Below are 22,701 nucleotides of genomic sequence, written 5' to 3'. Positions count from 1 at the left end.
TTAGAAATGTTATTTATACACAGCCTCTCTTTTTTTGCATTTTTTTTAATGTTTTGTTGTTCTCTGCTCTTCTTTAAAATAATTTTTGTTTTTAATTTAAAAGCTGACTCTGAGAAACGCACACGATTTCCAAATGTATCTGTGCTGTAACGTACCTGTGCAAATGGCAATAAACTAAACTTTAACTTTAAGTGAACATAAACAGTTGGGAAAGTAATCAAATGCTTGTCATTGTATTAGATCTGTGCATTTGGTCTTAAAGTGACAGCTGCCAATAAACCTGCATCTGCCTTTGTCATTTAATTACAAAGTTTTGCTTAGGGCTCACAGAAGTCTAGGACCGGCACCGCCCATTAGAAACTTTTATTAATGCTGTCACGTAAAAAATCTGCTTCACAGGTAAATTAATTGCTAATTACAACATTAAGATAAAAATGTAAAGCCTGTACAAATTACAAATGCTAGAAATCATGAAATAATGGGAATCATGTAGCAAACAGTACACTATTTATTTATCTATTAAAACTTTTGTCTTTTTGGTCGCTTGGCATCACCACGGGTTATAAAGTAACGGTAACAATATGAGTTTGCGTTAAATTTCTATTTACCTCTATTTTTTACGTGGGTTATTACATAAATGTTAACCATGTTACTGTTTTTGTAGCCAAGATGAAGGAAGGGGGAAAAAAATCATGATAAATATCCAGTGGAGTAAAAAATGTGACAACTAGCCCCAGTCTCTTCTGTAACATACCAGTTAATAGAGATGAACAATTCATGATAATGAGAAAGGTTGTTGAAAAGTTTTCTCTGCTGTTTAGTTGTCTACATCATAGACTTTCCAAAAACATACTACGTTTTTTGTCATGTCAAAGAATAAAAAACTAAATAAAGTCCATCCCGCAGAGAGACGGCTGCATATTAACCACTGAAAACACAAGCTCAATAATAAGGCAATGAAAAGCATGAATGTAGAGCTGCTGATCTCTATAATAATCTGATGGAAGTGTCATGCCCTGAATACACATATGACAGTACCACAAAATAATCATACGATGACGCTGTATACCGCCATTATATGCAGTTTAACCAGATGAACAGCAGTTGGCGCGGATTAATCGAGATTTTCATCTGGTGATGCGTTCATGTGTTCTTTTTAAGCCTCTGTGTTTGTCAAGAAAAACATGAAGGCCTCAAAACACTCACTGGTTGGTGTACTGTAACATACATTCAAATCTCCTGCACTAATAAAACTATCAACATGATCAAATGAGGAAATCAATATAAAAATATGAAGATATTTGAGCTTGAAACCACTGTCTTCAGTAATAGCTTTAAATTTTGGTACGGTTAAAGGTATTTAATATTAGTACATGATAGTCTTCTGTTAATGCATTTACATAAATAATCAAATTTTTGACATGAACAAGACTAGACATGACAAACCAATAAAACTCATCAGCCCCTTTAAATAGAAAAAAATCATCTATATCCAAGTTTATTAAAATTTATTTGAAATAAATCCACTTACATTTTAAGTTCGACAAAAATGAGCTCCAAATGCCTTTAAGCTTTTTATCACAATTGGTGGTAATTAGATGGTAATCCGATTCTATGAAGAAAAATAGGGAAAATTCTTTAAAAAAAAAGAAAAAGTTTATTGATGTCAGAAGCATACCAGAACAAAACAATAATTTTTTTAAATCATTTCTGCAATTACAGTGGTATTCAAAATACAGTAAAATAACTTTGATACGGCCATTTACTAATGATGATAATATTTGATCTGGAAAAAGAGTAAACAAACAAAAGTACATTAAGATATGAACTACAACCTCACATGAAACTAGGTTGTGTGCTGTGCACATCTAAAACTCCACTGACCCCAAGACAATTTTACAACTTTTCTTTTTTACTGTACCAGGTAAGGATAGTGGTGTTGGAACCATCTTTAAGAAATTAAACTAAGAACTAAATTCATGTTTGGGGCATTTGGACAAACACAGATGACACTTCTGTAGTGTTAACTATACAAAAAAGAAAAAAAAAAAGAAACTGTACAGCTTAAAAACATATCATATACACAGCCTTATTTCTTTTTTTTTTTTGCTTTTCAGGTTTTTTATTTTTCATTTACCCATTTTATGGCCTCAATAAAGTGTACAGGGGGGTTAAATGCTTTATAGACAACAAGCTAGGCTCTAAACGTCATTTATCTACTCGTCATCGTCGTCGTCATCATCATCGTCATCATCCTCATCATCGTCGTCGTCGTCATCATCATCGTTAACCTTGTCCGGCTTGGAAGGGGCTTTGGCTGTGGCGCCTCCCACTTTGCCTTTAGAGCGATAGGCGGCAATGTCCTAAAAGGAATATGAGATGTTTGGTTAACATTGTTTTTTTTCTACTATGATGCTGATTAGGCATGGCATCTTTTCTCACCTTCTCATACTTCTCCTTCAGCTTGGCGGCCTTCTTTTCATATGGTTGCTTATCCTCAGATGCTGTTTTGTTCCACATCTCACCCAGTTTCTTTGCCACATCTCCAATAGACAGACCAGGGGTATCTTCTTTTACCTTGGGTCGGAACTCGGCGCAGAAAATGAAGAATGCTGACCTTTGATAGAACAGAGGATTAAAAAATGTATAACTTTGAATGCTTCACAAATGTCAATGCATCTTAATGAACAAGCAAGATGCTTACGGGGGTCTCTTGGGAGCATTGGGGTCTTTAAACCTCTTTTTCTTCTCGCCTTTGGGTGGAATGTAATTCTTCATCTCCCTCTCGTAACGTACCTTGTCAAGTTTGGCCATATCTTCAAACTTCCCTTTTTCCTTAGCTGACATAGTCTGAGAAGGGATGAAAACAAATCATTGTTGGAAAGAAAGGGAAATGGCATTAACACAATGTAAATGAAAGGTGTGACTTACCTTCCATCGCTCAGAGCACTTTTTGGAAAACTCAGAGAAGTTGACCGATGCCTCAGGGTGTTTCTTCTTATGCTCTTCTCGGCAGGTCTGGACAAAGTATGCGTACGAGGACATTTTGCCTCTTGGTTTTGTTGGATCCTTACCCATCTTGGCTAAATCTCCTGAATTGATAAAAAAAAAAAAATTAATTAAAATTAAATTCAAATTCATATATATATATTTTTACATGCACATCAAAAATCTACTTGGTATTAAATTTTACTCCCTTAATATCCTATTTACATGTGTAGCCCTGTGCTCTTAAAAATTAATTTGATAGAGAAATTGTTCTCTTGACATGAAAACATGAACATATTTTAACTAGTTATTTTTTTTCTAGTAGGCTATTTAGCATCTGCAAGGAGCGCAGTTTTTCTTCGCGGGTTTTTGACGATTTAAGATGTAAACATGATCCCTTCCAGTTTATTCCGTTTAAAAATAAAGTCTTGTGTGCACTTTGAAACATTTGAAAAGTTGTTATAAATACTCACTTTCCAAAACCTTATTTTTTCAAAGTTAAAAAAAGGGTTAAAACTGCAAAAATAAGCAAGTTGTTTAAAGTTATTAAATGTGCCAACGTACGCGAGACATCGAAAAACTCGTAAAATTTCTTAATATTCAAGTTCACTTTTGCCATGTTCTCCGTTGAAAAGAGCCCATTTCGCTCTATGTACCGTTGAAATAGCAATGGCGCATACTCTTGTCTAGCTGAAGGAAAGGAGGTCAACAACGACGGCAATATTTCTTCTTCCATTTTGTGAGAAAGCCGTCTTCATGAAAGAAAGTCCCACTAAAATGTCTCCACCCGCCTTCCTGCTCGCTTTTGGACTCGACAAACAAACGGAGCGGGTCATTTTCCTGACCGAAATTTGTTTCCTTCGCAAAAAGCCCAATGCATTTGCCTGGTGTACAGTAATACAGTGGGTCTGTGCTGTGCAGAGTTGCAGTGGGCTCGCAATGGCTGCTTGTCTTCATGCACTAACACTGAGAATATGGCTCCTTCTCTTTGTGTCAGCGCTCAGCCATTACACAGCTTTGCAATAAGGGGGAGCCGCGCGACCGCATTACCTACCTCACTTCAACTCTCAATTTAACACCCTTCTCACGCACGGAAAAATATCAAAATATCAGGGTTGGAACGACGAAAGATTGAATTTTTATTTTCCGCCTAAAAATACGCATACCTTGAGCTTGGCGGGGTAGAAAACACGATTTGAAAAAGTTGAAGCGAACTGCGCCTGTCTATGGCTCCATGGCTTTGCCTTGTTTCCTATGCGAGTACAGTCAGCCATTACAGTAAAGCGCAGCTTCTGAGGTAATTTTTTTCCGCCCGTATCTCTGTCATTTCAATATCACCGAGCGTACAAATCCATATACATAAGAATGGCGTTAGGCTTTAATTTTTTCGCCAGTCAGTTTTTTTTCTTTCTTATCATTTCTCATAGTTCAATGTCTCCTTCTGACAGACATCCCTTATAAAGCGCTGCAATGGCTGCTTGCAGCACTATCAACGTCCACATACCTTGTTTGTACGCAAATCTGTCACCGAGTTGTCCGCTTAACGTTGCATTTCGAATAGTCTGAAAATATTATATTTTACCCCCATATTTTCAGTATTTCAACCTTCGAATAAAACCGACTATTTTCCGTCATTTTTTAAAGGTGTAACAGTTACATCAAGACAAATGAAATAAAAACGGTTATTCTATTCTGAGGGGATAATACCATATTTTTTAACGTTTCATAAAAATCCCCTCACCAATAAAATATCTTTTTTACAAGGTAAATTTAAATTCTGTATAGTTTCCTGACCTTTTCTCGCAATTTTTGTACTTACCTCACACTTTGAAATGTCTAAGCTTGACACTTACCACTGTCTTGTCTGGATAGTGAATGTACTGCAATGGCTGTATGTGGATGTAATAGCGCTACGCAGTAGTCTGGTCTCTCAACCCTCTAGCATTACTCTCAATAGGGCTTCCATTCCATTGGCTGTCGCCACGACGAACATTCCTGCGATTGGCTGAGCGCTTTCCATTGTCCTAATAACAGCCGGCCTGCGATTGGCTGCCTTTTGTGAAACGTCACGAGTGTTATAAATGGCGGGTTAATACAAAATACGGAGTGTATGTGTGTGTTTCTTGTCTCAGCTAAAGCAAAGGCTGTGTGTACTATGTTGGCTGTAGTAGTACTGTGTTCTATGTGTTGCGCGCGGATTGTTGAATGAAAGAGTGAGTCAATGCGGAGTGTCGGCGTTGCTGTGAGGTGGAAAACATTGAATGAAAGAGTGGTCGGTCCAGCTGACGCCCAGCTTAGATCAAACACTATATGGACATCCAAGTCAGATTTTAACGAAAATATGCAATTATGAGTAATATTTATTAAAGTGTCTTAATCGGCGGGATTCGTTTTTTGAGTATCAAAAGCTGATTAATTACTACGTTTCGATATGAATCAACATGATACAGCGTCAGAGGCGCTTTCTGCAGACTGTTAATTAGTTTTTGATTGAATAATTCAATGACAGCACCCCAAAACAATGGTAAAGATTATTACAAGTTATTACAAGTGTTAGATTAACACTCTCAAAAGATTTAGTTCGATCACTGATATATTTACCTACATTTCATAATTACAATAGTAATTTGAGCAGATAAAATATAGATAGTATGGAGAAGAAATCAAAGGGCAAAGATGGTGCCCAATTATAATTTCTACCTATCTATCTATCTATCTATCCATCTATCTATCTATCTATCTATCTATCTATCTATCTATCTATCTATCTATCTATCTATCTATCTATCTATCTATCTATCTATCTATCTATCTATCTAACCATCTATCTATCTATCTATCCATCTATCTATCTATCTATCTATCTATCTATCTATCTATCTATCTATCTATCTAACCATCTATCTATCTATCTATCTATCCATCTATCTATCTATCTATCTATCTATCTATCTATCTATCTATCTATCTATCTATCTATCTATCTATCTATCCATCATCTATCTATCTATCTATCTATCTATCTATCTATCTATCTATCTATCTATCTATCTATCTATCTATCTATCTAATCTATCTATCTATCTATCTATCTATCTATCTATCACAGACATAGAAACGCCACACTGATCGTAATTGTTTGCCTTGAAAAAAAGACAGCAATAGCTTAACATATGCGTTTCTATTTAGGCCATCATTTATAAACCAAATTAATGTCATACCATAAGCACACGAAAGAACCGAAGCCTATGCATGTTACTGTAATGGCTAAATCTTTGGGGGAAATTATGCAAATTCGTATTGTGTAGGACGGAGGGGCGCGGGCGCAGATAAACCGCTAAGGGAGCCTGATGGGGAATTGATGCCCATATAGCCTTCTATTGTTTCATAAGAGAGCAGCTGTAGCGCCCTACGACTCCTTAATACAGGCGCGTCGCCGCTCGAGCACATGCTCACAGACGCACAGGCATATGCTGTACTGAGCGCTGTACTGGCTGACACCTATTGGAAAGTTATTATCGATAAGAAATGCATTATACTGAGATGTTTATTTTTGACCTATGCTGATCTAATGTATATATATATACATTAGATCAGCATAGGTCAAAAATAAACATCTCTGTATAATGCATTTCTTATCGATAATAACTTAATATATATAAAACGTCGCTTGAATGAATTATGTGGCATGCACAATTTTGTTGCAGTATCACATTTTAAAAAACAAGGGAGAGAAAAAAGTTTTAATTAGGACAGAAACGTTTATAAAGCGCTTGCTTCCAGAATGATAGACCACAGTAAACAGAAATCTAAAGACTCCGGGTGGATTTTATTTAATCGACAAGCTAATAAAAAATAATGGCATACAAATATTAGGCTATTTTCTCTCTCCGTTCGTTTATATAATTGCAGTCGCAAGGTGAAAATACAAACAATGTTTGAGAGAGAAACTATGGTTAACAATATATTAAATGCTCAAATTAACTTTAAAGTCTACATCGTTTTATTTAGCCAACACTATATTTATAAACACAATCAACATTCTAAATAGTTTATATCTCATTTAACACGTTTCTGCCTGTCTATTTGCGTGGTTCCGCTGTTAATTATAGTCTAGGCTTGAGTGTTTTGATGTTGTTGTTGTTGTTGTTGTTGTTGTTGTTTATTCAATCCTTGCTGCTCCCTAATTTAACCCTCTGGGGTCCTTCATTTCAGGGTCACACTCAGGGTCTTCGGGACCAAATGGTCCGGAAGGGTTTGATTCATATTTATTAAAAGAAAATCATATTTTGTTTTTTTTAACTTGTTTTTTATAATATTTTTTCTTTTCTTTTTTGGTGTTTTGAGATAATTTAAGATTTATAATTAATATTTATGCAATAAATATGACCCATTTTCCCCCCATTTTCGCCCCATTGAATATAATAGAAAAAAAAAATATAAAAAAATATTTTTTTTTATTTTTTTTAAAGCTGTATTTCATTTCAGAGTCAAGCCTGGACCTCATAAAAGCATTTTTTGAAATTAGATGGATGCCATCTGGTGGACAAACTGAGCATTTTAAAAATGCAAAACACATATGTAATCTGAATTTATTCGTTTGTTTATGTATAAAAGTGTGTTTGTGTGTGTGTGTGTGTGTGTGTGTGTGTGTGTGTGTGTGTGTGTGTGTGTGTGTGTGTGTGTGTGTGTGTGTGTGTGTGTGTGTGTGTGTGTGTCTGTTTTGCACTCAATGTTTTATAGATTCACCCCTTCACTGTTGTGTGCTTTTTTTCTGGATCGTGGCTGATTTGTAGATTGTACGCACAAAAAAACTCTGTATTGTCACACTTTTGCCAATTTCCCATTCATTTCCTATGGCGGGACCCGTGATTGATGAAATGATCGTGAAATGATTTGGACCCGAAGGCCCGGAGTGTGACCATTTTTTTTACAACCACTTAGACTATTCAAATCCTGTCCCCAATTTTTTTGGGTGTTCATATACCAAGTACCAACAAAGTCACCAAATTTCGGACCATTCCGATGAAGCTATGATTTTACACATTTTTTTATTTAAATTCTTCGGGACCATTTGGTCCGTTCGACAGTACCGTTCGATAATGCACGCAGACTTTCCAAATGATGGCGCTCTTGTGCTGTAAATGAAGCTTTGTAAAAAACTTTATTACTTCTTCCTACAAAACCGGAAGTAGTACGTCAAGCGTACGACTGAGAGCATGCACGTTGAAATGTCTCCTACCGGCGTGCTGGAACTACCAAATGTGTGTATGAAATCCTGCGTGGAAAATTTCAACATTCGGTCCAGTTTTGAGGTATGTGTTGGTCCAGATTATTTGCGGCGCGGAAATCTGTTGTGAATGTAATATTTTAGATTTAAGCGATCTGCTTGTCATCTCAGCTCACTGTCGCCGTGGTTGTTAGCGCCTGATATTAGCCAGCCCAGCAAAGAAACATATTTAAATATTTGAAGACTTTGTTAGTGTTTGTGCATGTATTTAATAAGGCAGTTATCAGAAGAGTCGTGTGTATTCGACATTACAGCTACGATTGTTCACAAACTCAAATGTCTGTAAGAAAACAGTTACAAGATCGATTGTAAACCAATTGATTTGGCTGTCAGTAACGTTATTGGCAATGCAGAACATGCTATTCCTTCAGCATTCTGGTTAGGGTATGTTTTAAACCCCTAACATTAAGTAATAATAATAAACTTTATTTTATATAACGTCAACGTTAGCGCCTTTAAAAATAGCATCCCAAAGCGCTTTTCAAAGACATACAGAAAAGATACATTGAGTTAAAAGGGGAAAAGGATACATAAAAAATAAATAGAATAATGCAATCAAAATCGATTTAAAAGACATGGGGAGGTAAAGTATTTTCGCCACTGGTTTAGCCCAAACAGTTTATTTTGCCGATTATTTCAATCTTGGGTATTGTTCAATTTGTTTATATCAATTTAAGAAAGTTTAGATAACTTTTGTAATAAACTAGCTGATGGAACGTTCAGCATTCAAAACCTCAGTGACAGAAATTATATATTTGCATTCTGAATTGGTCGTCGTCTTCATAGACGTATAAATACGTATTTATTATGTCAATGGTCGTCTTAACATGTTTGCATATTGAATTGTGATTGGCTTGGATAAAAAGTCGCGCGCTGATTTTAAAGTTGCCCTGAAACTAAACTAGTTAGTCACCACCCACCATGAAATCATAATGGACAATTTTTGTCTTTTTCTTATGGAATATTGCAGTTTTTGTTATAAATTATTTACCCGTGCAAATTCATTATTATTTTTTTTAAAGTTAATGAGCCTAAATAGTTAATCCAAATAACTTGCCCTCCCTTTTGCAACATCTCTTCTCTGTGTTTACTAGCGCGAGGGCGTGGCAATCTGTCACTCACATGAGATTGAAGCAGTTGTAGCAAACCACAATGATCCAATCAACTTCCAATGAACAAAATCAAGTCCTGCCCTACATTTTTTTCTTGTTTGAGAAGCCAATCAGATATACAGATATCACAATATGGAAGAAACGACAATAGCAAAAGAATAGTTGCTATAGTCTTTTCTTCCATATTGTGATATCTATCTGTACTTTAAATGCTGTTCTCTTACCGACTGGCATGCAGTTGTATTTCCTTCAGTAAATGCAGATGTAGTTTGAAATGTTTGCTTTGTGTATCAGCCTGGAATGGGTCAGTTGTTGTCTCAGAAATGAAATATTCTTTCTCACTGCAGCGTGTTCAGGCGGTGAGCCAGGTGACAAGGTTATGTCAAGTTTATGGCAGCAGGACTCATCAAAGAATGGAAACTTCAGTGGCGTGAAAATGAACAGCAAAGGCACTGGTATAGGGGCCCCGGCCCCAGCAGTGGTGGGGTATTTGGGAAAAGTCAGTTATGCTCAGTTCTCTCCCTCTGTCACTCGTGCAAAGCTCTCCTGTCACCTTCAAAATTATTTTTTTATTGTATTGATTTGATTCCCACCACAAACGAGGAATAACACAGAAATCTGATGTAAAAGGCGAAAGAATAGTCATAGAAGCACTTTAGTTATGTACTGTACACTCATGTCTTTGTAATTTTCTGTAAGGAGTGTTGTTGATTGTTTTAAAGCTTTCTGTGATTTCTCATCTGTTGTTTTTGGTTTTTACAGTGTGAAGACAGAAATGTCTCACCTGGGAACTGTCCCTGGTGCTTGGTAAAAGGTCAGACAAACGCCATACGCTTTTTTGCTCTCAACTTGGAGGAGACTGTTATGCTCTGTACAAATCCAGAGGTAAGGCCAGTTATCCATTAACACTTGAGTTTCTACAACATTACACATGTTTCTTTTTCCCCTGTTGCTTATCAGGAACTGGCATTTTAATAGATAATCGTGTGTATCTCACAAAAACCTGTCAAGAATATATCTGGGTCATTTTACCCTAAAATCAAAAGGACTAAATGATTGTTTTACTGAAGAAAAAAAATTGTGAAATTTAAGACAATTTCACACCGAGCAAGATTAAAGGACGTGACTGCAACACGATGATTCGAAACTATATATCCCTATGGAGCTATTCACATTTTTTAACCGACCAGTGTATTTTTTTTCTCCCGTTGTCAAATGAAATGGGCTGTCAAATTAGAGTTGAGCTTTAGATCATATGCCTGGAGCCAATGCTGTTGCACACAAGGTGGTGCTATAAGAGTTATGAGCGAGTGTGCAGAAGTGTTTTATTGACTAAACGTGACGCACGTATACATTCTCCTCCCCCTTCACATCGGTCACAACCATTTTATTTTATAGTTTACCTTTGCAGTTTATATAAACCACACATCTCACATATTTCAACGGGGTATCTTGCTTTATTATTATTATTCATTATGAATTTCTTAAATAACCAAACTTCAACAACATAAGGGCAGATCCTTTGAGCGCTGCTGATGACGCTGTGAAGTGACGCTCGAGTGATCAAGTATTCCAATGTATAAAAAAGCTTTCATTCGATTCCTCAGTCCTCATTTTCTTTCCTCGCAGCCTTCCCTCACATCCTACAGGGGGAGGAGCTGAGACGCGAGGAAAGGAAACGAGGATGCACAAATAAGAAATGAGAAGCACCCTATAAGTGTCTTGAAGCTTCCTCCGCAGATGTCTTAGTGGTTGTATGGGGCAAATTCCAATCAGAAGTTAGCAATCTCATATGGGAGAACATGACCATAAATTATTAAACTACGTCCTTGAAGTGACCATTGCATGTTCCACTTGTGGAAGGGCCCTTCGTGAAGGGATTCAGTTGTTCGCTTTTGTTTGGAACGCTCCTACAAATGACGTCGCCTTCCCGAAGAGCCCCTTCAAGGGTGCAAAAAACACTGTTTGAAATTTGCCCGTGGTTGATGCTATGCACCAACTTTTCAGTGATTCTTCTTCTCAGTGATCAAAGACTGTCAGCTGAATAATGTGTTGCGCCACCTATCGTGCAGGCATGAATTAGGCTAAAGCAATCAATCGTTTCGCGATCGGTGTGAACACCATTCGTCGCCGCTTTGTTTTCTCGTTCCAAAGGACATTGGGAAAAATAAAAAATGTAAATTGTATTTTCACAGTAAGGTAGTGTTTGTTGTACCTCGTTGGATTTACGCTGCTGATTTGAAAAAGAAAAAAAATGGTTAAGTGATGACAATCACCTCTGAGGTAAAAAAATCTGAAGTAAAATGCATGTGCACATTACAGTAAAAAATCGCATTACAGTGAGAAAGAAAAATGTGCTTAATTTGTCATTAAAATGTCAATATTATGTTAATTAAATTGTACGTGGTAAATTTTTTTATTGTTCTAAAATTAGCCTTTATTTACTTACAGCAAAATACAATAGTCATCCTTTTGCTTTTGGTATGAGGTGCTGAACACGTTCTTGACAAGTTTTGTGATATTGACCAACTGTTTATTGTTTTTGGTAATATGATATTTGTTGTATATTTGAAGCTTGTTGTGACTCATTTTAAAGAAGACTGATGGGCCAGTGAAATGATCATTTACATCTGTGGTGTGTTTTTCTGTCGCTTTGCAGTGTCTTTACCCATTGGTTAGTAGATCTCTGGAAGATGTGCGTGCTGGTTTGTCTAAAGGTGGATGCAAGAGGAACATCTCTTCCCTGTCCGATGTCGGTGATGTCGATGTCTCCCCTTCAAAGCAATCGAGAGAGGAGAAACTGGACATTTTGTCTGCTGAGCCTGAGCCATGTGGTGCTGATGTCATTGACGACACCCTTACGCAGGATGTTGGTGAACAATCAATACTTGGAAAGACTGTCTCTATTAAAGGCACTGAGGAACAACATCCTAAAGAGCTACCAGCTGCTGCCTGTGAGGATTTAGATCTGTGTGACAAGAAGGATGTTTGTGTATCTAGTACTCAAGATGAGGTCGAGGAGATCTTCGGAATGGATGTAGATATGGATTCATCAGAGCTGGTTCCTGTGCAACCTCATCTCTTCTGGAAAAACGAGGACAACCTGTGTTGGTTGGATTCGTTGTTGGTGATGCTCGTGAATTGCAAGACCATCAGAGAGAATCCATGTCAGAATGTAAAGCTCTCAGACGAGTTGACATCAGAGCTTTGCAGCAAGTCTGCCATCTGGAAACTTTGCTCCACATATGATAAGACATGTGCATATCTAAAAGCCAAGGAGCAACATTGTGAAGGTAAAAGGAAGAACAAATTGACTTGTGTTACCACATATATCTATTTGTATTATATTATGGGAGTTTAATATATAGTTATATTACAAACTAAAATTATATTTATTTATATATATCAACACACGATTTTTGTTATAAATAGATATTATTGGTTAGGGGTAAGCGATATGACCCAAAATCTTACATCAATGAGATGTCATGAGTAATTTTATTTTCTGATAAGTATATAGATCATGATATAGTTATTTTTGGTTATGGTATAAAAAAAAGGTGATGCCATCGAAATTTCATTATTCTCGTCTCCAATTCCAATATCGCAACCTAATACTAGCCTGATAAAATAAGAACAAAAACACTGATAATTACAATATGAAAAATTTCTAATATAGAATGAATACACAAAAATTAAATAGACCTACCTGAAAATCTTAAAGCATTACAAATAAGAAATAGCTACAACATAATATGTACTGCTAATCAAATGTACAAACACACTACATAGTCTATACATTTATTCTTATTGAAGTTACAATAGTAATTCAGTGTGGGGCTATATCATAGACTGAAGGCATTTTCTTTCTCAACTGTTTACATTCACTTAAATGACATAAATGACCATGTTTACGAGAACACGATGCCACGTAAGTGTAAATGAGCTCTTTCGCTGCTTATTGTGCTTGAATGGTATAAAATAACTTGTTTTTAACCTCAAGGCTTAAAAATGCATGGTATATATACTGGAATATCGTCCACCTCTACTAATCATAATATATTTATAAAAATTATACTTAAAGAGCCCCTATTATGCTATTTTAAAGGTTTTTAATATTGTTGTCGTGGTCTCCTTCAATTTACACCTAATTCTAGAAGAGTCTGAAAATGGTTTGTTCGAAGATTCTCCTTTCCGCGAGCCTACTCGGATCTGATTGGTCTGACGGCCCAGTCTGTTGATTGGTCTACCAGAGCATGTAGGAAACAAAACGCTCATTATCTGATCTTCAGCTCTGGATTTTTGCTCAGCACTTGTGTATACACAGTGATAAAAACAGTAACGCAGGCGTCAGTTTTACTGTATCAGTTCCAGCAAGAGTCCTCATTCCTTGAAAGTGCTTGCAAAGTGAATTTGTCTTCTTGAAATTTGGACAACACAAACCAAACTATTCCAGACCTCAGCGTAAACTACAGTGTTTGAGAGCGGGTCAAAGTAGACGTTCTTCACGGGCAGCCAATAGCCGCTTTTCCACTGTCAGGCCAGTGCGAGCCCGGACTTTCATTGGGCCGGGCTGAACTAATTAGCCTGGCCTTGCCCTCCTACGTACTTCCGCTCAATTTTCATTTTCCTTCAGTACTAGGTCTGGGATTGTGCTGTAGTCTTTGGTTTTCTCCGATAAATTTTTTACGGGGCCAATCAGCGAACAGAGGGAGTGGCTGAGAACGATGACGTCGATGCCGTGCGTTATTTTGAGTTGTAGTTCAGTAATGGCAGTGGAGAAAGATGCGAGCGAAGCCATTCGGTCCGTTGTGGCAACGCTGCCGAATATCAAGAAGTTAAAGCCGGAACAAGAAGAATCGTTGCTTAGTTTTGTTGGTGGCCATGATGTTGTGGCCCTCCTCCCCACGGAGTTCGGGAAAAGTTTGATTTCCAGCTCGCTCCGTTAGTGGTGAATGACTTGGCTAAGGCGAAGGCTAGGCATACGTCACGACCAAACGTTAGCGATTGGTTATGGCAGATTGAGGGTGACTCTGGGCAGATCCAATAGTTTTAGACTTCAATAGAGCGTACCCGCCTACAAGGAAGTTAACGCTTGCCAATGGAGCGGTGCCAGACTCTATGTACAAATGAAATGTACGAAAGTCTGGTAGGACCAGGCTATGAACTAATAGCCTCTGGATCGAACTTATAGCGCCAAGCTAAAAACCATCCTGTAGTTCCACAGTCGGACCAAAAGATCCACAATGCTTCACTAAAAATCTCCCCAGTAACACGCTCCTCTGGAACAACGTCACACTTATTTCACCAAAAAAATTAAGTTTTATCAGAAAACCAATCAGAAAGAAATCACTGGAAATTACCGGCATTATAAAACGTACATGATAAAAGTGGACGTTTGTTGGCATATTTGTTGTTTACCTAAAGAATTCAAACCCAAGGATCGATGTTTTACCACAGTTTTATACTAATAAGTGATACGTTGACTAGGGGTCGACCGATTATCGGCCTGGCCGAAATTGAGCATTTTTATGGTTATCGGTATCGGCCATTTTCAAAACCTATTTGCCGATAAAATAATTTAATTTTGAAATTCGCTATATTTGGCTCTGACGCAGCCACCTCTGTCGGAACTCACCCCTCTGTAGACTAGACCAATGCAATGTCCCACACATCTGATTTGTTGGGAGTCACAGGTCCGGCCAATCAATGCGGAAAGCTGAAGGCACTGAAAGTTTAGCACCCACACCGACAGCACTCGCTGACTGGAACTGCTGCACTGATCACGCATCAGTTGTCTTGTCTCTCAAAGTTAAGGCAGCAGCAGACTTTGCTGAAGTAGCAATAAATTACTACACTCTAGTTGCAAAACACCTCAATATAATAGGTTGATGTCCGCGATGCAGAAAATACGGACCGGATCGCGGAATCGAGTCCCAAAAAACGGAATTTACTGTATAAAGCGGAATGTCACGTAATTTGTCAACTTCTTGGTGAATTAATAAAAAGCAGGTCAGTAAATCATATCGAATTTCAAACCGCAAAAAGACTATTTAAATATGAATTCTGCGTGTCTCTAAATGAATGGTGCAGACGCGTGATTTCATTTACCACACACACACAAACACACACACACACACTCACACACACACTGGAACACGCGTGACGCTTGCGCTGTTTTCAGCCTCAGCCGCATCCTTATATGAGGACATGATTGCATAAACATCATCTCCAGAGCCGCTTAGTCACTTCATGAGCTTTTTAAAGCTTCAACTGAGAAGTTATCGTCATATCATAAACGCACAGAAACTCAAAGATCTCCACGGCAACCCGTCAAAATAAAAGTTAGTTTTTTCATAGGGCCCTATGTAATTTTTGTTAAACTGTAAATAAATTGAATAAGATTGATGATTTAAATGAATTAGAAATGCTTTTTGATTACTAAAATTTAAATTAACCACTAAAATAGTCTAAGTTTTACAGAATGCTGCTGGGTGCTCCCTGCATTAATAATAATAATAATAATGTTGTTATTATTAACAGTTCATAGATTCAAAGATACGCTTAAAATAATTTAAAAAAAGTATTTGTCAACTTTTTGTTATTCTTAATTTTGACATTAACTTACATTTGTACACCACACATAGGCTATATATCGGTTTTAAAATATCGGTTATCGGTCTACTTGATCTGTAATAATCGGCATCGGCCCTGAAAATCACGTGTCGGTCGACCCCTAACGTTGACCATAATACATTTATTTTTGTCAAGATTGCACAATAGTGCACAGAAATAAAGTGTTTCTTACCGTTATCTCACAAAAGAAAGAGGACACACTTATTCAGTCACGTCTGTTTCTGTTTATTTGTTGTCGCAGGACAGTATGTTTATATCGCATTTAGAAAGAATGATCATTTCTACAAGTTTTCCAACAAAAATGAGGAGCTTTAGCAATCCCAATTCAGTTATATTTTCATTGAGAAAAACGGTGTTGCTTTATTTTATGCGCATTCAGAGCCAAATATGGATATTAGAGAGTTCCGTTATAAAGAGATGAGACGTATTACAGATAAAATAAATACAAGATTGTGATAGCCTATGTGATTTGTCTGATTTCTTCAAGCTGTCATATTTACTACTTTTACTATGGTAATGGTTAGCGTACATGGTGTTTTGCATCGCATATAAATATTTCTGCCTTATAAAGTGACCAGAATCCACATCGGATCACAAACAGAAACTCTTGCTGCTGTCTGAAAGTGAGTTTTGAGCTAAAATGATTTTATAAGTCTTTAAAGCTGATGATAGCTGGTATATAATATCATCAGGCACTGGTAATTGGCGGGCCGAAAAGACCCTGTCCGTTGGCCCCGAGGAACCTCAGGCGAGGCCCGATCAAGCCCTGGAAGTGGCAGTGGAAACGCGACTGGCCCTGGCATGCACTAGCATGCCCGCTTTTGGCCCGATAGTGGAAACTCGGCTAGACTATAGGCTGGCATTATGCAAATTTTTTTCATTGTTACGCAGATATGTAACAGGAAGTGACATTGGAATTGCTGCTGACTCGTTTCGGCAATTCAGAATCAGTTCTTTTTTTTTTTTTTTAGGAGGCAACAACTTTATCTGTCGTGCACTTTGGTCTTTAAAAACTTGCATTTACAAACAGCTATATTACACACTCCATGAAATGTAATATTAGAAAAAGCATAATGGGGCACTTTAATAAATTTACACTAATACAAAATGACATTTAAAAGTTGTTTACAAATTAAAATGATTTATATTCCCATATAACAATTATTTCATTAAAAATTATTTAGTTAATTTCAATATTTTTAAGAGCTTGCCTGTTTTTCTCTTGGCAGATAAGGTAACTAGAGTCCCTGCTGTTGTCATGAATGAGGCCGAGCGGCAGCTGTCAGCGCACCGTCAGTCACTCTTCAAACTCCTCCAGCCCACACTGAAGTGTGAAATTGGTAAAAACATCTGCTCATTAAATTTTATTTCCATGTGTTGCTTGTCATTTGTATTGAGTGATAATCTTTCTGTTAGGGATGGGACGATTACCGGTTTCACTATAAACCACGATAAAATGTACTGACGGTTAGTAATATCGTTTAAAATTCAATTATCATTAAAACCGTGTTTGATTATCGCAATTTTAATAACTCACTATAAATCCTGTCCAGCCAGCAACAGTCTGACGCAGGCGTGCAGCGCGCAATGTTGGTTTGTTTTTTTTATTCGAGAAGGAATGGCGTAAGGCAGTGACCGTGTTCGGGAGATTTTTCTGCCTTTTAAGAGGACCAAATCTGAGGTGTGGTCATATTTTGGGATTTACAAAAATCCTGAGGGAAACTTAATCGAGGATGGTCACTCTGTCTGCAGAACATGCACAAAAAAAGTCGCAGTGATAGAGGTAAACACTTCAAATCTGCCGAGTCGTCCTTTGTGACCATCATCCACTGTTGTAGCGAACGCAAGGCAAGTCAAGTTTGATCTCAATACTAAAACTACGGCTGGGAAATAATTGGGCACAAAATTTTGAGTTGACATATTTTATCTCACTCACTTGAAAAAACTTGAAGCTTCCGCGAAGAAAAGTTCGCAGCAATAAGTGGCTTTGAGCCAAAGACGATCGAATAAGTTCAAACAAGACTATTAAGAGTGACAATTAAGAGATAATAATGTATATTCATTGTACACTTATAACACCGATTTTTTTTTACCACATAATTACGGGGACATATTGAATAGAGATTAATGTCTCTATTCTTAGCTGTTAAATCCATTTAGCATACAAAACTCGTCCAGACAAGATGATCACAACAATATTATCAAATTCTGTAAACAATAAATCAACTCTGATTTCATTTTCAATACAAACAAAAACGGAGACGCAAGATGACAAGTTGTATTTGAATGAAATGAGAGCGCGCGTCCGTTGTGATACATGGATGTGCGCTGTGTTACAATATGTTGCTATTGACGACGGTCATTATAAGGAAGGAAATGACACAGAATAGAATCTTGCTTTAAAAAGTGCATAGAGCTGCTGGTTTTATTTGTTGATTCTCAAATATAAAACTTGTTGAAATGTTTTCAGTGTGAGCATCAGTTCTTTTTTAACACTTTCATCTTGTTTTAACAAAACCGTGATAATATTGATAATCACGATAATTTCGGTCACTATAACCGTGATATGAAATTTTCATACCGTCCCATCCCTACTTTCTGTCTGTCGTGCAGGTCAGCAGGAAACGCCTGTGTTTGCGCTCCCTCTCCTTCTACGGTCAGACAAGTGGGCTCAGGATCTTTTCCAGCATACTGTCCGTTGGGAATTTAAGTGCACTTCTTGTAGTTATACTGTAAGCGACAGGTAAGGATTTACCCTTTTAATTTAAAATCATGTGTATTTGGTGATTAAACGGTTTTTGATTTAGTAGATAATTGTTTTGGTGTCACACACACATACATGTAACACTACCCTACTTTTGTCTTGCAGTGTTGAGAAGACACTTACAACATTAACTCAGATTCTGAATAATTGGCACCCACTAAAAGCCATCAACCGCACTCAGTGCAGTAACTGCAACCGTAAAAACCAGAGGAGGAAAATGGTGCTTGAACGGTAAGAGTCATTTCTTTCTTCCTTATCACCTAGCTTTATTACAACTCTGTTGGTCGTTGTGGTTGATTGATATTTGTCTCTCTGTTAATTTTTTGCAGGTTGTCCTCTGTGTTTGCGCTGCACTTTGTGGAGGGCTTGCCCAGGAAAGACCTCTCTAAATACTCGTTTGAGTTCCAGGATGTGCACTACAATGTCAGCACTGTTATCCAGTACAAAAAGCATCTTCAGCACTTCGTCACTTGGATTCGTCAGAGCAATGGTGAGTCTCCAGTTTGATTCTCTGAATTCATTAGCTGATCTACTTACATTACCATTCAAAAGTTTGGGGCCAAAAGTTGTTACCAAGTATTCGTATTTCAATAAAATGCTGTTCTTTTGAACTTTCTATTCATCAAAGAATCCTGAAAAAATATTAAACTGCACATCTAATTTCAACATTGATTATGAAAATGTCTCAATCTGCAAATCAGCTTATAGAATGATTTCTGAAGGATCATATAACTCTGAAGACTGGCGTTATGATGCTGAAAATCCAGCTTTGCCATCACAAAATGGATTCAAATTGAAAACAATTCTCTTGAATTATATTTATATTTCACACATGCATTTTTTCCAGCACAACTGATATTAGGTATTGGTATCTATAAGTTAGTAAATTATTTATTTTATTTTAATGTTGCTAAAAACATCACATCATTCCTGCTTCGATGCTGTGCCCAAAAAATAAGCTAAAAAATGATCTACTGTTATCAATTTGGATTTACAGACAATTGTTCTGGTTATCTCTGATTAGTTGCTGATTAGTATGTTCATCCCAAACATGTATGATTTGAACTTAATATGGTTAATTTGATAGATGCGCAGATACTAAATCTCTCTACCGATAGATAGCCGATTGCTCAGTTAACAACAGTCCAAACTATTAAATTCAATTACTATTTATTTTCAGATGTAATAATTACACGCAGATAAAAACTGAAATCTTCTTGGTTTGCACACAAGGTAGTTTTAATTAACGTTCATCTTTCAAATTTATTCAAACATGCATATAATTAACAGTAAATGAGCTCCTCTCGTATATTTTATTGCTAACCAACGAACTGTCAACACTTGATAACTTTCCTGAGGTAAATGCAAGGTTAAGTGACATTTTTCACAAGCTGTTTTATTGATATCTATCTGTGATTGAAAACACTTATTGAGTGATTACATGAAACATGACACATCTCGGTAAATTGTACTGTATCTTTCAACATAACCTTCTGATGTTCATGCATGTTGCTGTTACCTGTGTTAAGTGGAAGAGACGACTCGAGTGAATCATGGGTCAAATAGAGCCTGCTTTTGTCAAGTCACCTTTATTTTTATAGCGCTTTATATATACGGATCGTTTTAAAGCAGCTTTACAGTGATAACAGGAAAATTATGCATTTCAGCTATTGTTCAGTTTTGATTCAGTTCTGTTGTAAAGATCATCAATTATTAAATTAGTTAATTTCATCTAAAAAGCAGTTCTTCATAAAATGATGCCTTAGTCTTAGAGTTCAGTTCTCATACAATAGCATCAGTACAGTCATATCAATAAAGTTGTTGATTATTATTATTATTGTTCTCGAACTTTAACTGTTAATGCGTTATCACATTAACTTGCCTTAAATTCGATAAAGAGAGATTAGGCTTATTCGACTTGAATAGCCGCTGCACAGACTGATCAGTTTATGACATCAAAGTACGCGAGAGCAGTTCAAAAGCACAAGGAGCCGTCTACTTTCTATTCGCTCTCGCGGTACTGTAATGTCATTCACGGATCGGTCTGTGCAGCGCTGGTTCAAGTCGAACAAGCCTTTTTTCTTCACACACAGTATGAGTTGCAGTCTGACACGTTTTTCCGCCCCCTTTTGATTGACAGGTTATAATCCTCCTAGTTAATTTACATGTCTGTGTTCTGTCTTAAAGGCTTGTGGATTGAACTCGATGATTTGAAACACCCTTACTTCAACATCCACAAGAGGTTTTCATTTCCTGCCAATGAAATTCACATTGTTTTCTGGGAGGCAGACTCCACTAAAGATGAAGCTTCAGAGGTTTGCTCACTGACAGCTCCCTCGGCGGTCACAAATGTCGATGATAAACTCTCGGACAAACTGTCAGACTCCGTGGCCAATGACACGTGTGTCATCAGCGCGCTCACTGTGGGAGACTCCACTGCTGTCAGCACTCTGGACGCATCCATTGGCAGCACCACATTACTGGACACGTTTGAGGGTCTGTCACACTCAGACATTGTGACCCTCACTCTGGTTGATGTGAACGGAGTCACTGAGGATCTTCAGATTCCCCAGAGCCCAGCCGTCGTGCCGGTCACTCTCCCTAGTCTTCCAGTAGCATCTAGTTTATCCAGTTGTCAACCTCCAAAGTCTTCTGGTTTAAAGGAACTTCCCTCTGTGGCCGATCCAGTTGTGGTGAAATCATCAGAGGCTACAAAAGTACATGCACCGCCACCACTTTTGTCCTCATTACTTCATCGGCATCCATCCTTCCATTCTACGCCAGTGAGACTTCCTCCTCCTGCTCCAAAACCAAAACTCAGTCTGAAATGCGACAGTGAAGCTCTACCAGCAAAGCCGGCCGACATGTTTGGTGGCTTCATAACTAAGAAATTGACTAATTCAATTGGTGCAAATCCCGCTGTACCCCCTAAACACAAAGCAGTCACTCTTCCCGGTGGTATGTGTCCACCTGTTAAGAAAACTCCAAGCTTTTCAGCTGACCAGCAGCCCATTAACACTACAGAAGCTCTCAGGCTGAAGTTAATGAAAAAGCTCAAGGCCAAGAAAAAGAAACTGGCCAAGCTAAACCAGATTCTGGGAAGCGGAGGAGAAGCTGCACCCAGGCCGGACAGCACGGCCCTCTCGTCGCCCTACTCCGTCACCTCTAGCACTTCGGCTTACGACAGCCCGGCATATGACCAGTTCTTCGCTGAGCTGTTGTCCCCTGTGACGACCGCCAGTAACCTCTCACCTGACAGCACGGGTCTCCTGGAGATGTTGAACAATGGCCAGAATGGCGAGGCAACAAATGGGAGCGCACAGCAAAATTCTTCAGTAGCAACTGTGGTTCCAGAAGCAACTTTAAACTATTCTTCTACTAATGACTCCATATTTGATGAATATATACAATCAGGGATGGGCCAGACTGCCATTGAGAGCACTGATTTTAATGGCTTAGATATATTTTTCTGATTAAGAAAAGACTTTTAGACTTTAAAAACCATGAGATTGTTCTGGTGTCTCAAGTTGTTTCTAAGAACTGTTCTTTGTAGTTTTCTATTTGGAAAGAAATACTTTTTTTTTTTTTTTTTTTTTTTTTTTTTAGGAAAGCATGTGGTACATCATCAGTTAATTGAAGTCAATTCATATTTTGCCTGATCTACATTAAGACTAAAGAACATTTAAATGGGGCAATGTTTGAAGATCAAATTATGAACGAGGTAATAGTAAAGGTTTGTACAGCATTGTACAGATGTCGGTTTATAAATGTTTTTTGAGTTGTCCTTTTTTACGGTTATCACAATATTTAAGCAGTTCACATTAAATGCTTTCAAAAACTGAATCCAGTGTGGTTGATGACATTGAATTTTGTTTTTGAGTTAAAAGCGCCTCACAATGATTCTATATTGA

At 37.5% G+C, this 22,701-nt stretch overlaps 2 protein-coding genes across 6 annotated transcripts; one reads left to right on the top strand and one right to left on the bottom strand.

Moving 5' to 3' along the window:
- Positions 1 to 1,466: 1,466 nt before the first annotated feature.
- hmgb1a (high mobility group box 1a) lies at positions 1,467 to 4,959 on the bottom strand. Of its 4 annotated transcripts, none has more exons than XM_077242196.1 (5): positions 4,842 to 4,959; positions 2,932 to 3,092; positions 2,705 to 2,850; positions 2,443 to 2,617; positions 1,467 to 2,363 (listed from the first exon to the last, which is right to left on the bottom strand). In XM_077242196.1, the coding sequence occupies exons 2-5, from the start codon at positions 3,076 to 3,078 to the stop codon at positions 2,217 to 2,219; spliced, it is 615 nt and encodes a 204-aa protein (XP_077098311.1). In that variant the 5' UTR covers positions 3,079 to 3,092; positions 4,842 to 4,959; the 3' UTR covers positions 1,467 to 2,216. The 4 variants fall into 4 exon arrangements, with proteins under 4 accessions (XP_077098311.1, XP_077098312.1, XP_077098313.1 ...); XM_077242197.1 differs by having other exon boundaries at positions 4,808 to 4,870; XM_077242198.1 differs by lacking the exon at positions 4,842 to 4,959 and adding an exon at positions 4,155 to 4,523.
- Positions 4,960 to 8,173: 3,214 nt separating this feature from the next.
- On the top strand, positions 8,174 to 22,633 carry uspl1 (ubiquitin specific peptidase like 1). 2 transcript variants are annotated; one of them, XM_077242176.1, is made up of 9 exons: positions 8,174 to 8,303; positions 9,738 to 9,889; positions 10,153 to 10,275; positions 12,050 to 12,683; positions 17,256 to 17,366; positions 18,640 to 18,769; positions 18,896 to 19,021; positions 19,120 to 19,280; positions 20,978 to 22,633. In XM_077242176.1, exons 2-9 carry the CDS (start codon positions 9,770 to 9,772, stop codon positions 22,261 to 22,263), a joined length of 2,691 nt encoding a protein of 896 aa, XP_077098291.1. In that variant the 5' UTR covers positions 8,174 to 8,303; positions 9,738 to 9,769; the 3' UTR covers positions 22,264 to 22,633. The 2 variants fall into 2 exon arrangements, with proteins under 2 accessions (XP_077098291.1, XP_077098290.1); XM_077242175.1 differs by lacking the exon at positions 8,174 to 8,303 and having other exon boundaries at positions 9,586 to 9,889.
- Positions 22,634 to 22,701: the final 68 nt, after the last annotated feature.

This window comes from Siphateles boraxobius, unplaced genomic scaffold (genome assembly GCF_051911475.1).
Source record: "Siphateles boraxobius isolate OS27281-9 unplaced genomic scaffold, OSU_SipBor_1 25, whole genome shotgun sequence".
Classification (NCBI taxonomy): domain Eukaryota; kingdom Metazoa; phylum Chordata; class Actinopteri; order Cypriniformes; family Leuciscidae; genus Siphateles; species Siphateles boraxobius.
Note: the sequence above shows the minus strand (reverse complement) of the source record. Positions and strands in the feature narration are given on the sequence as shown.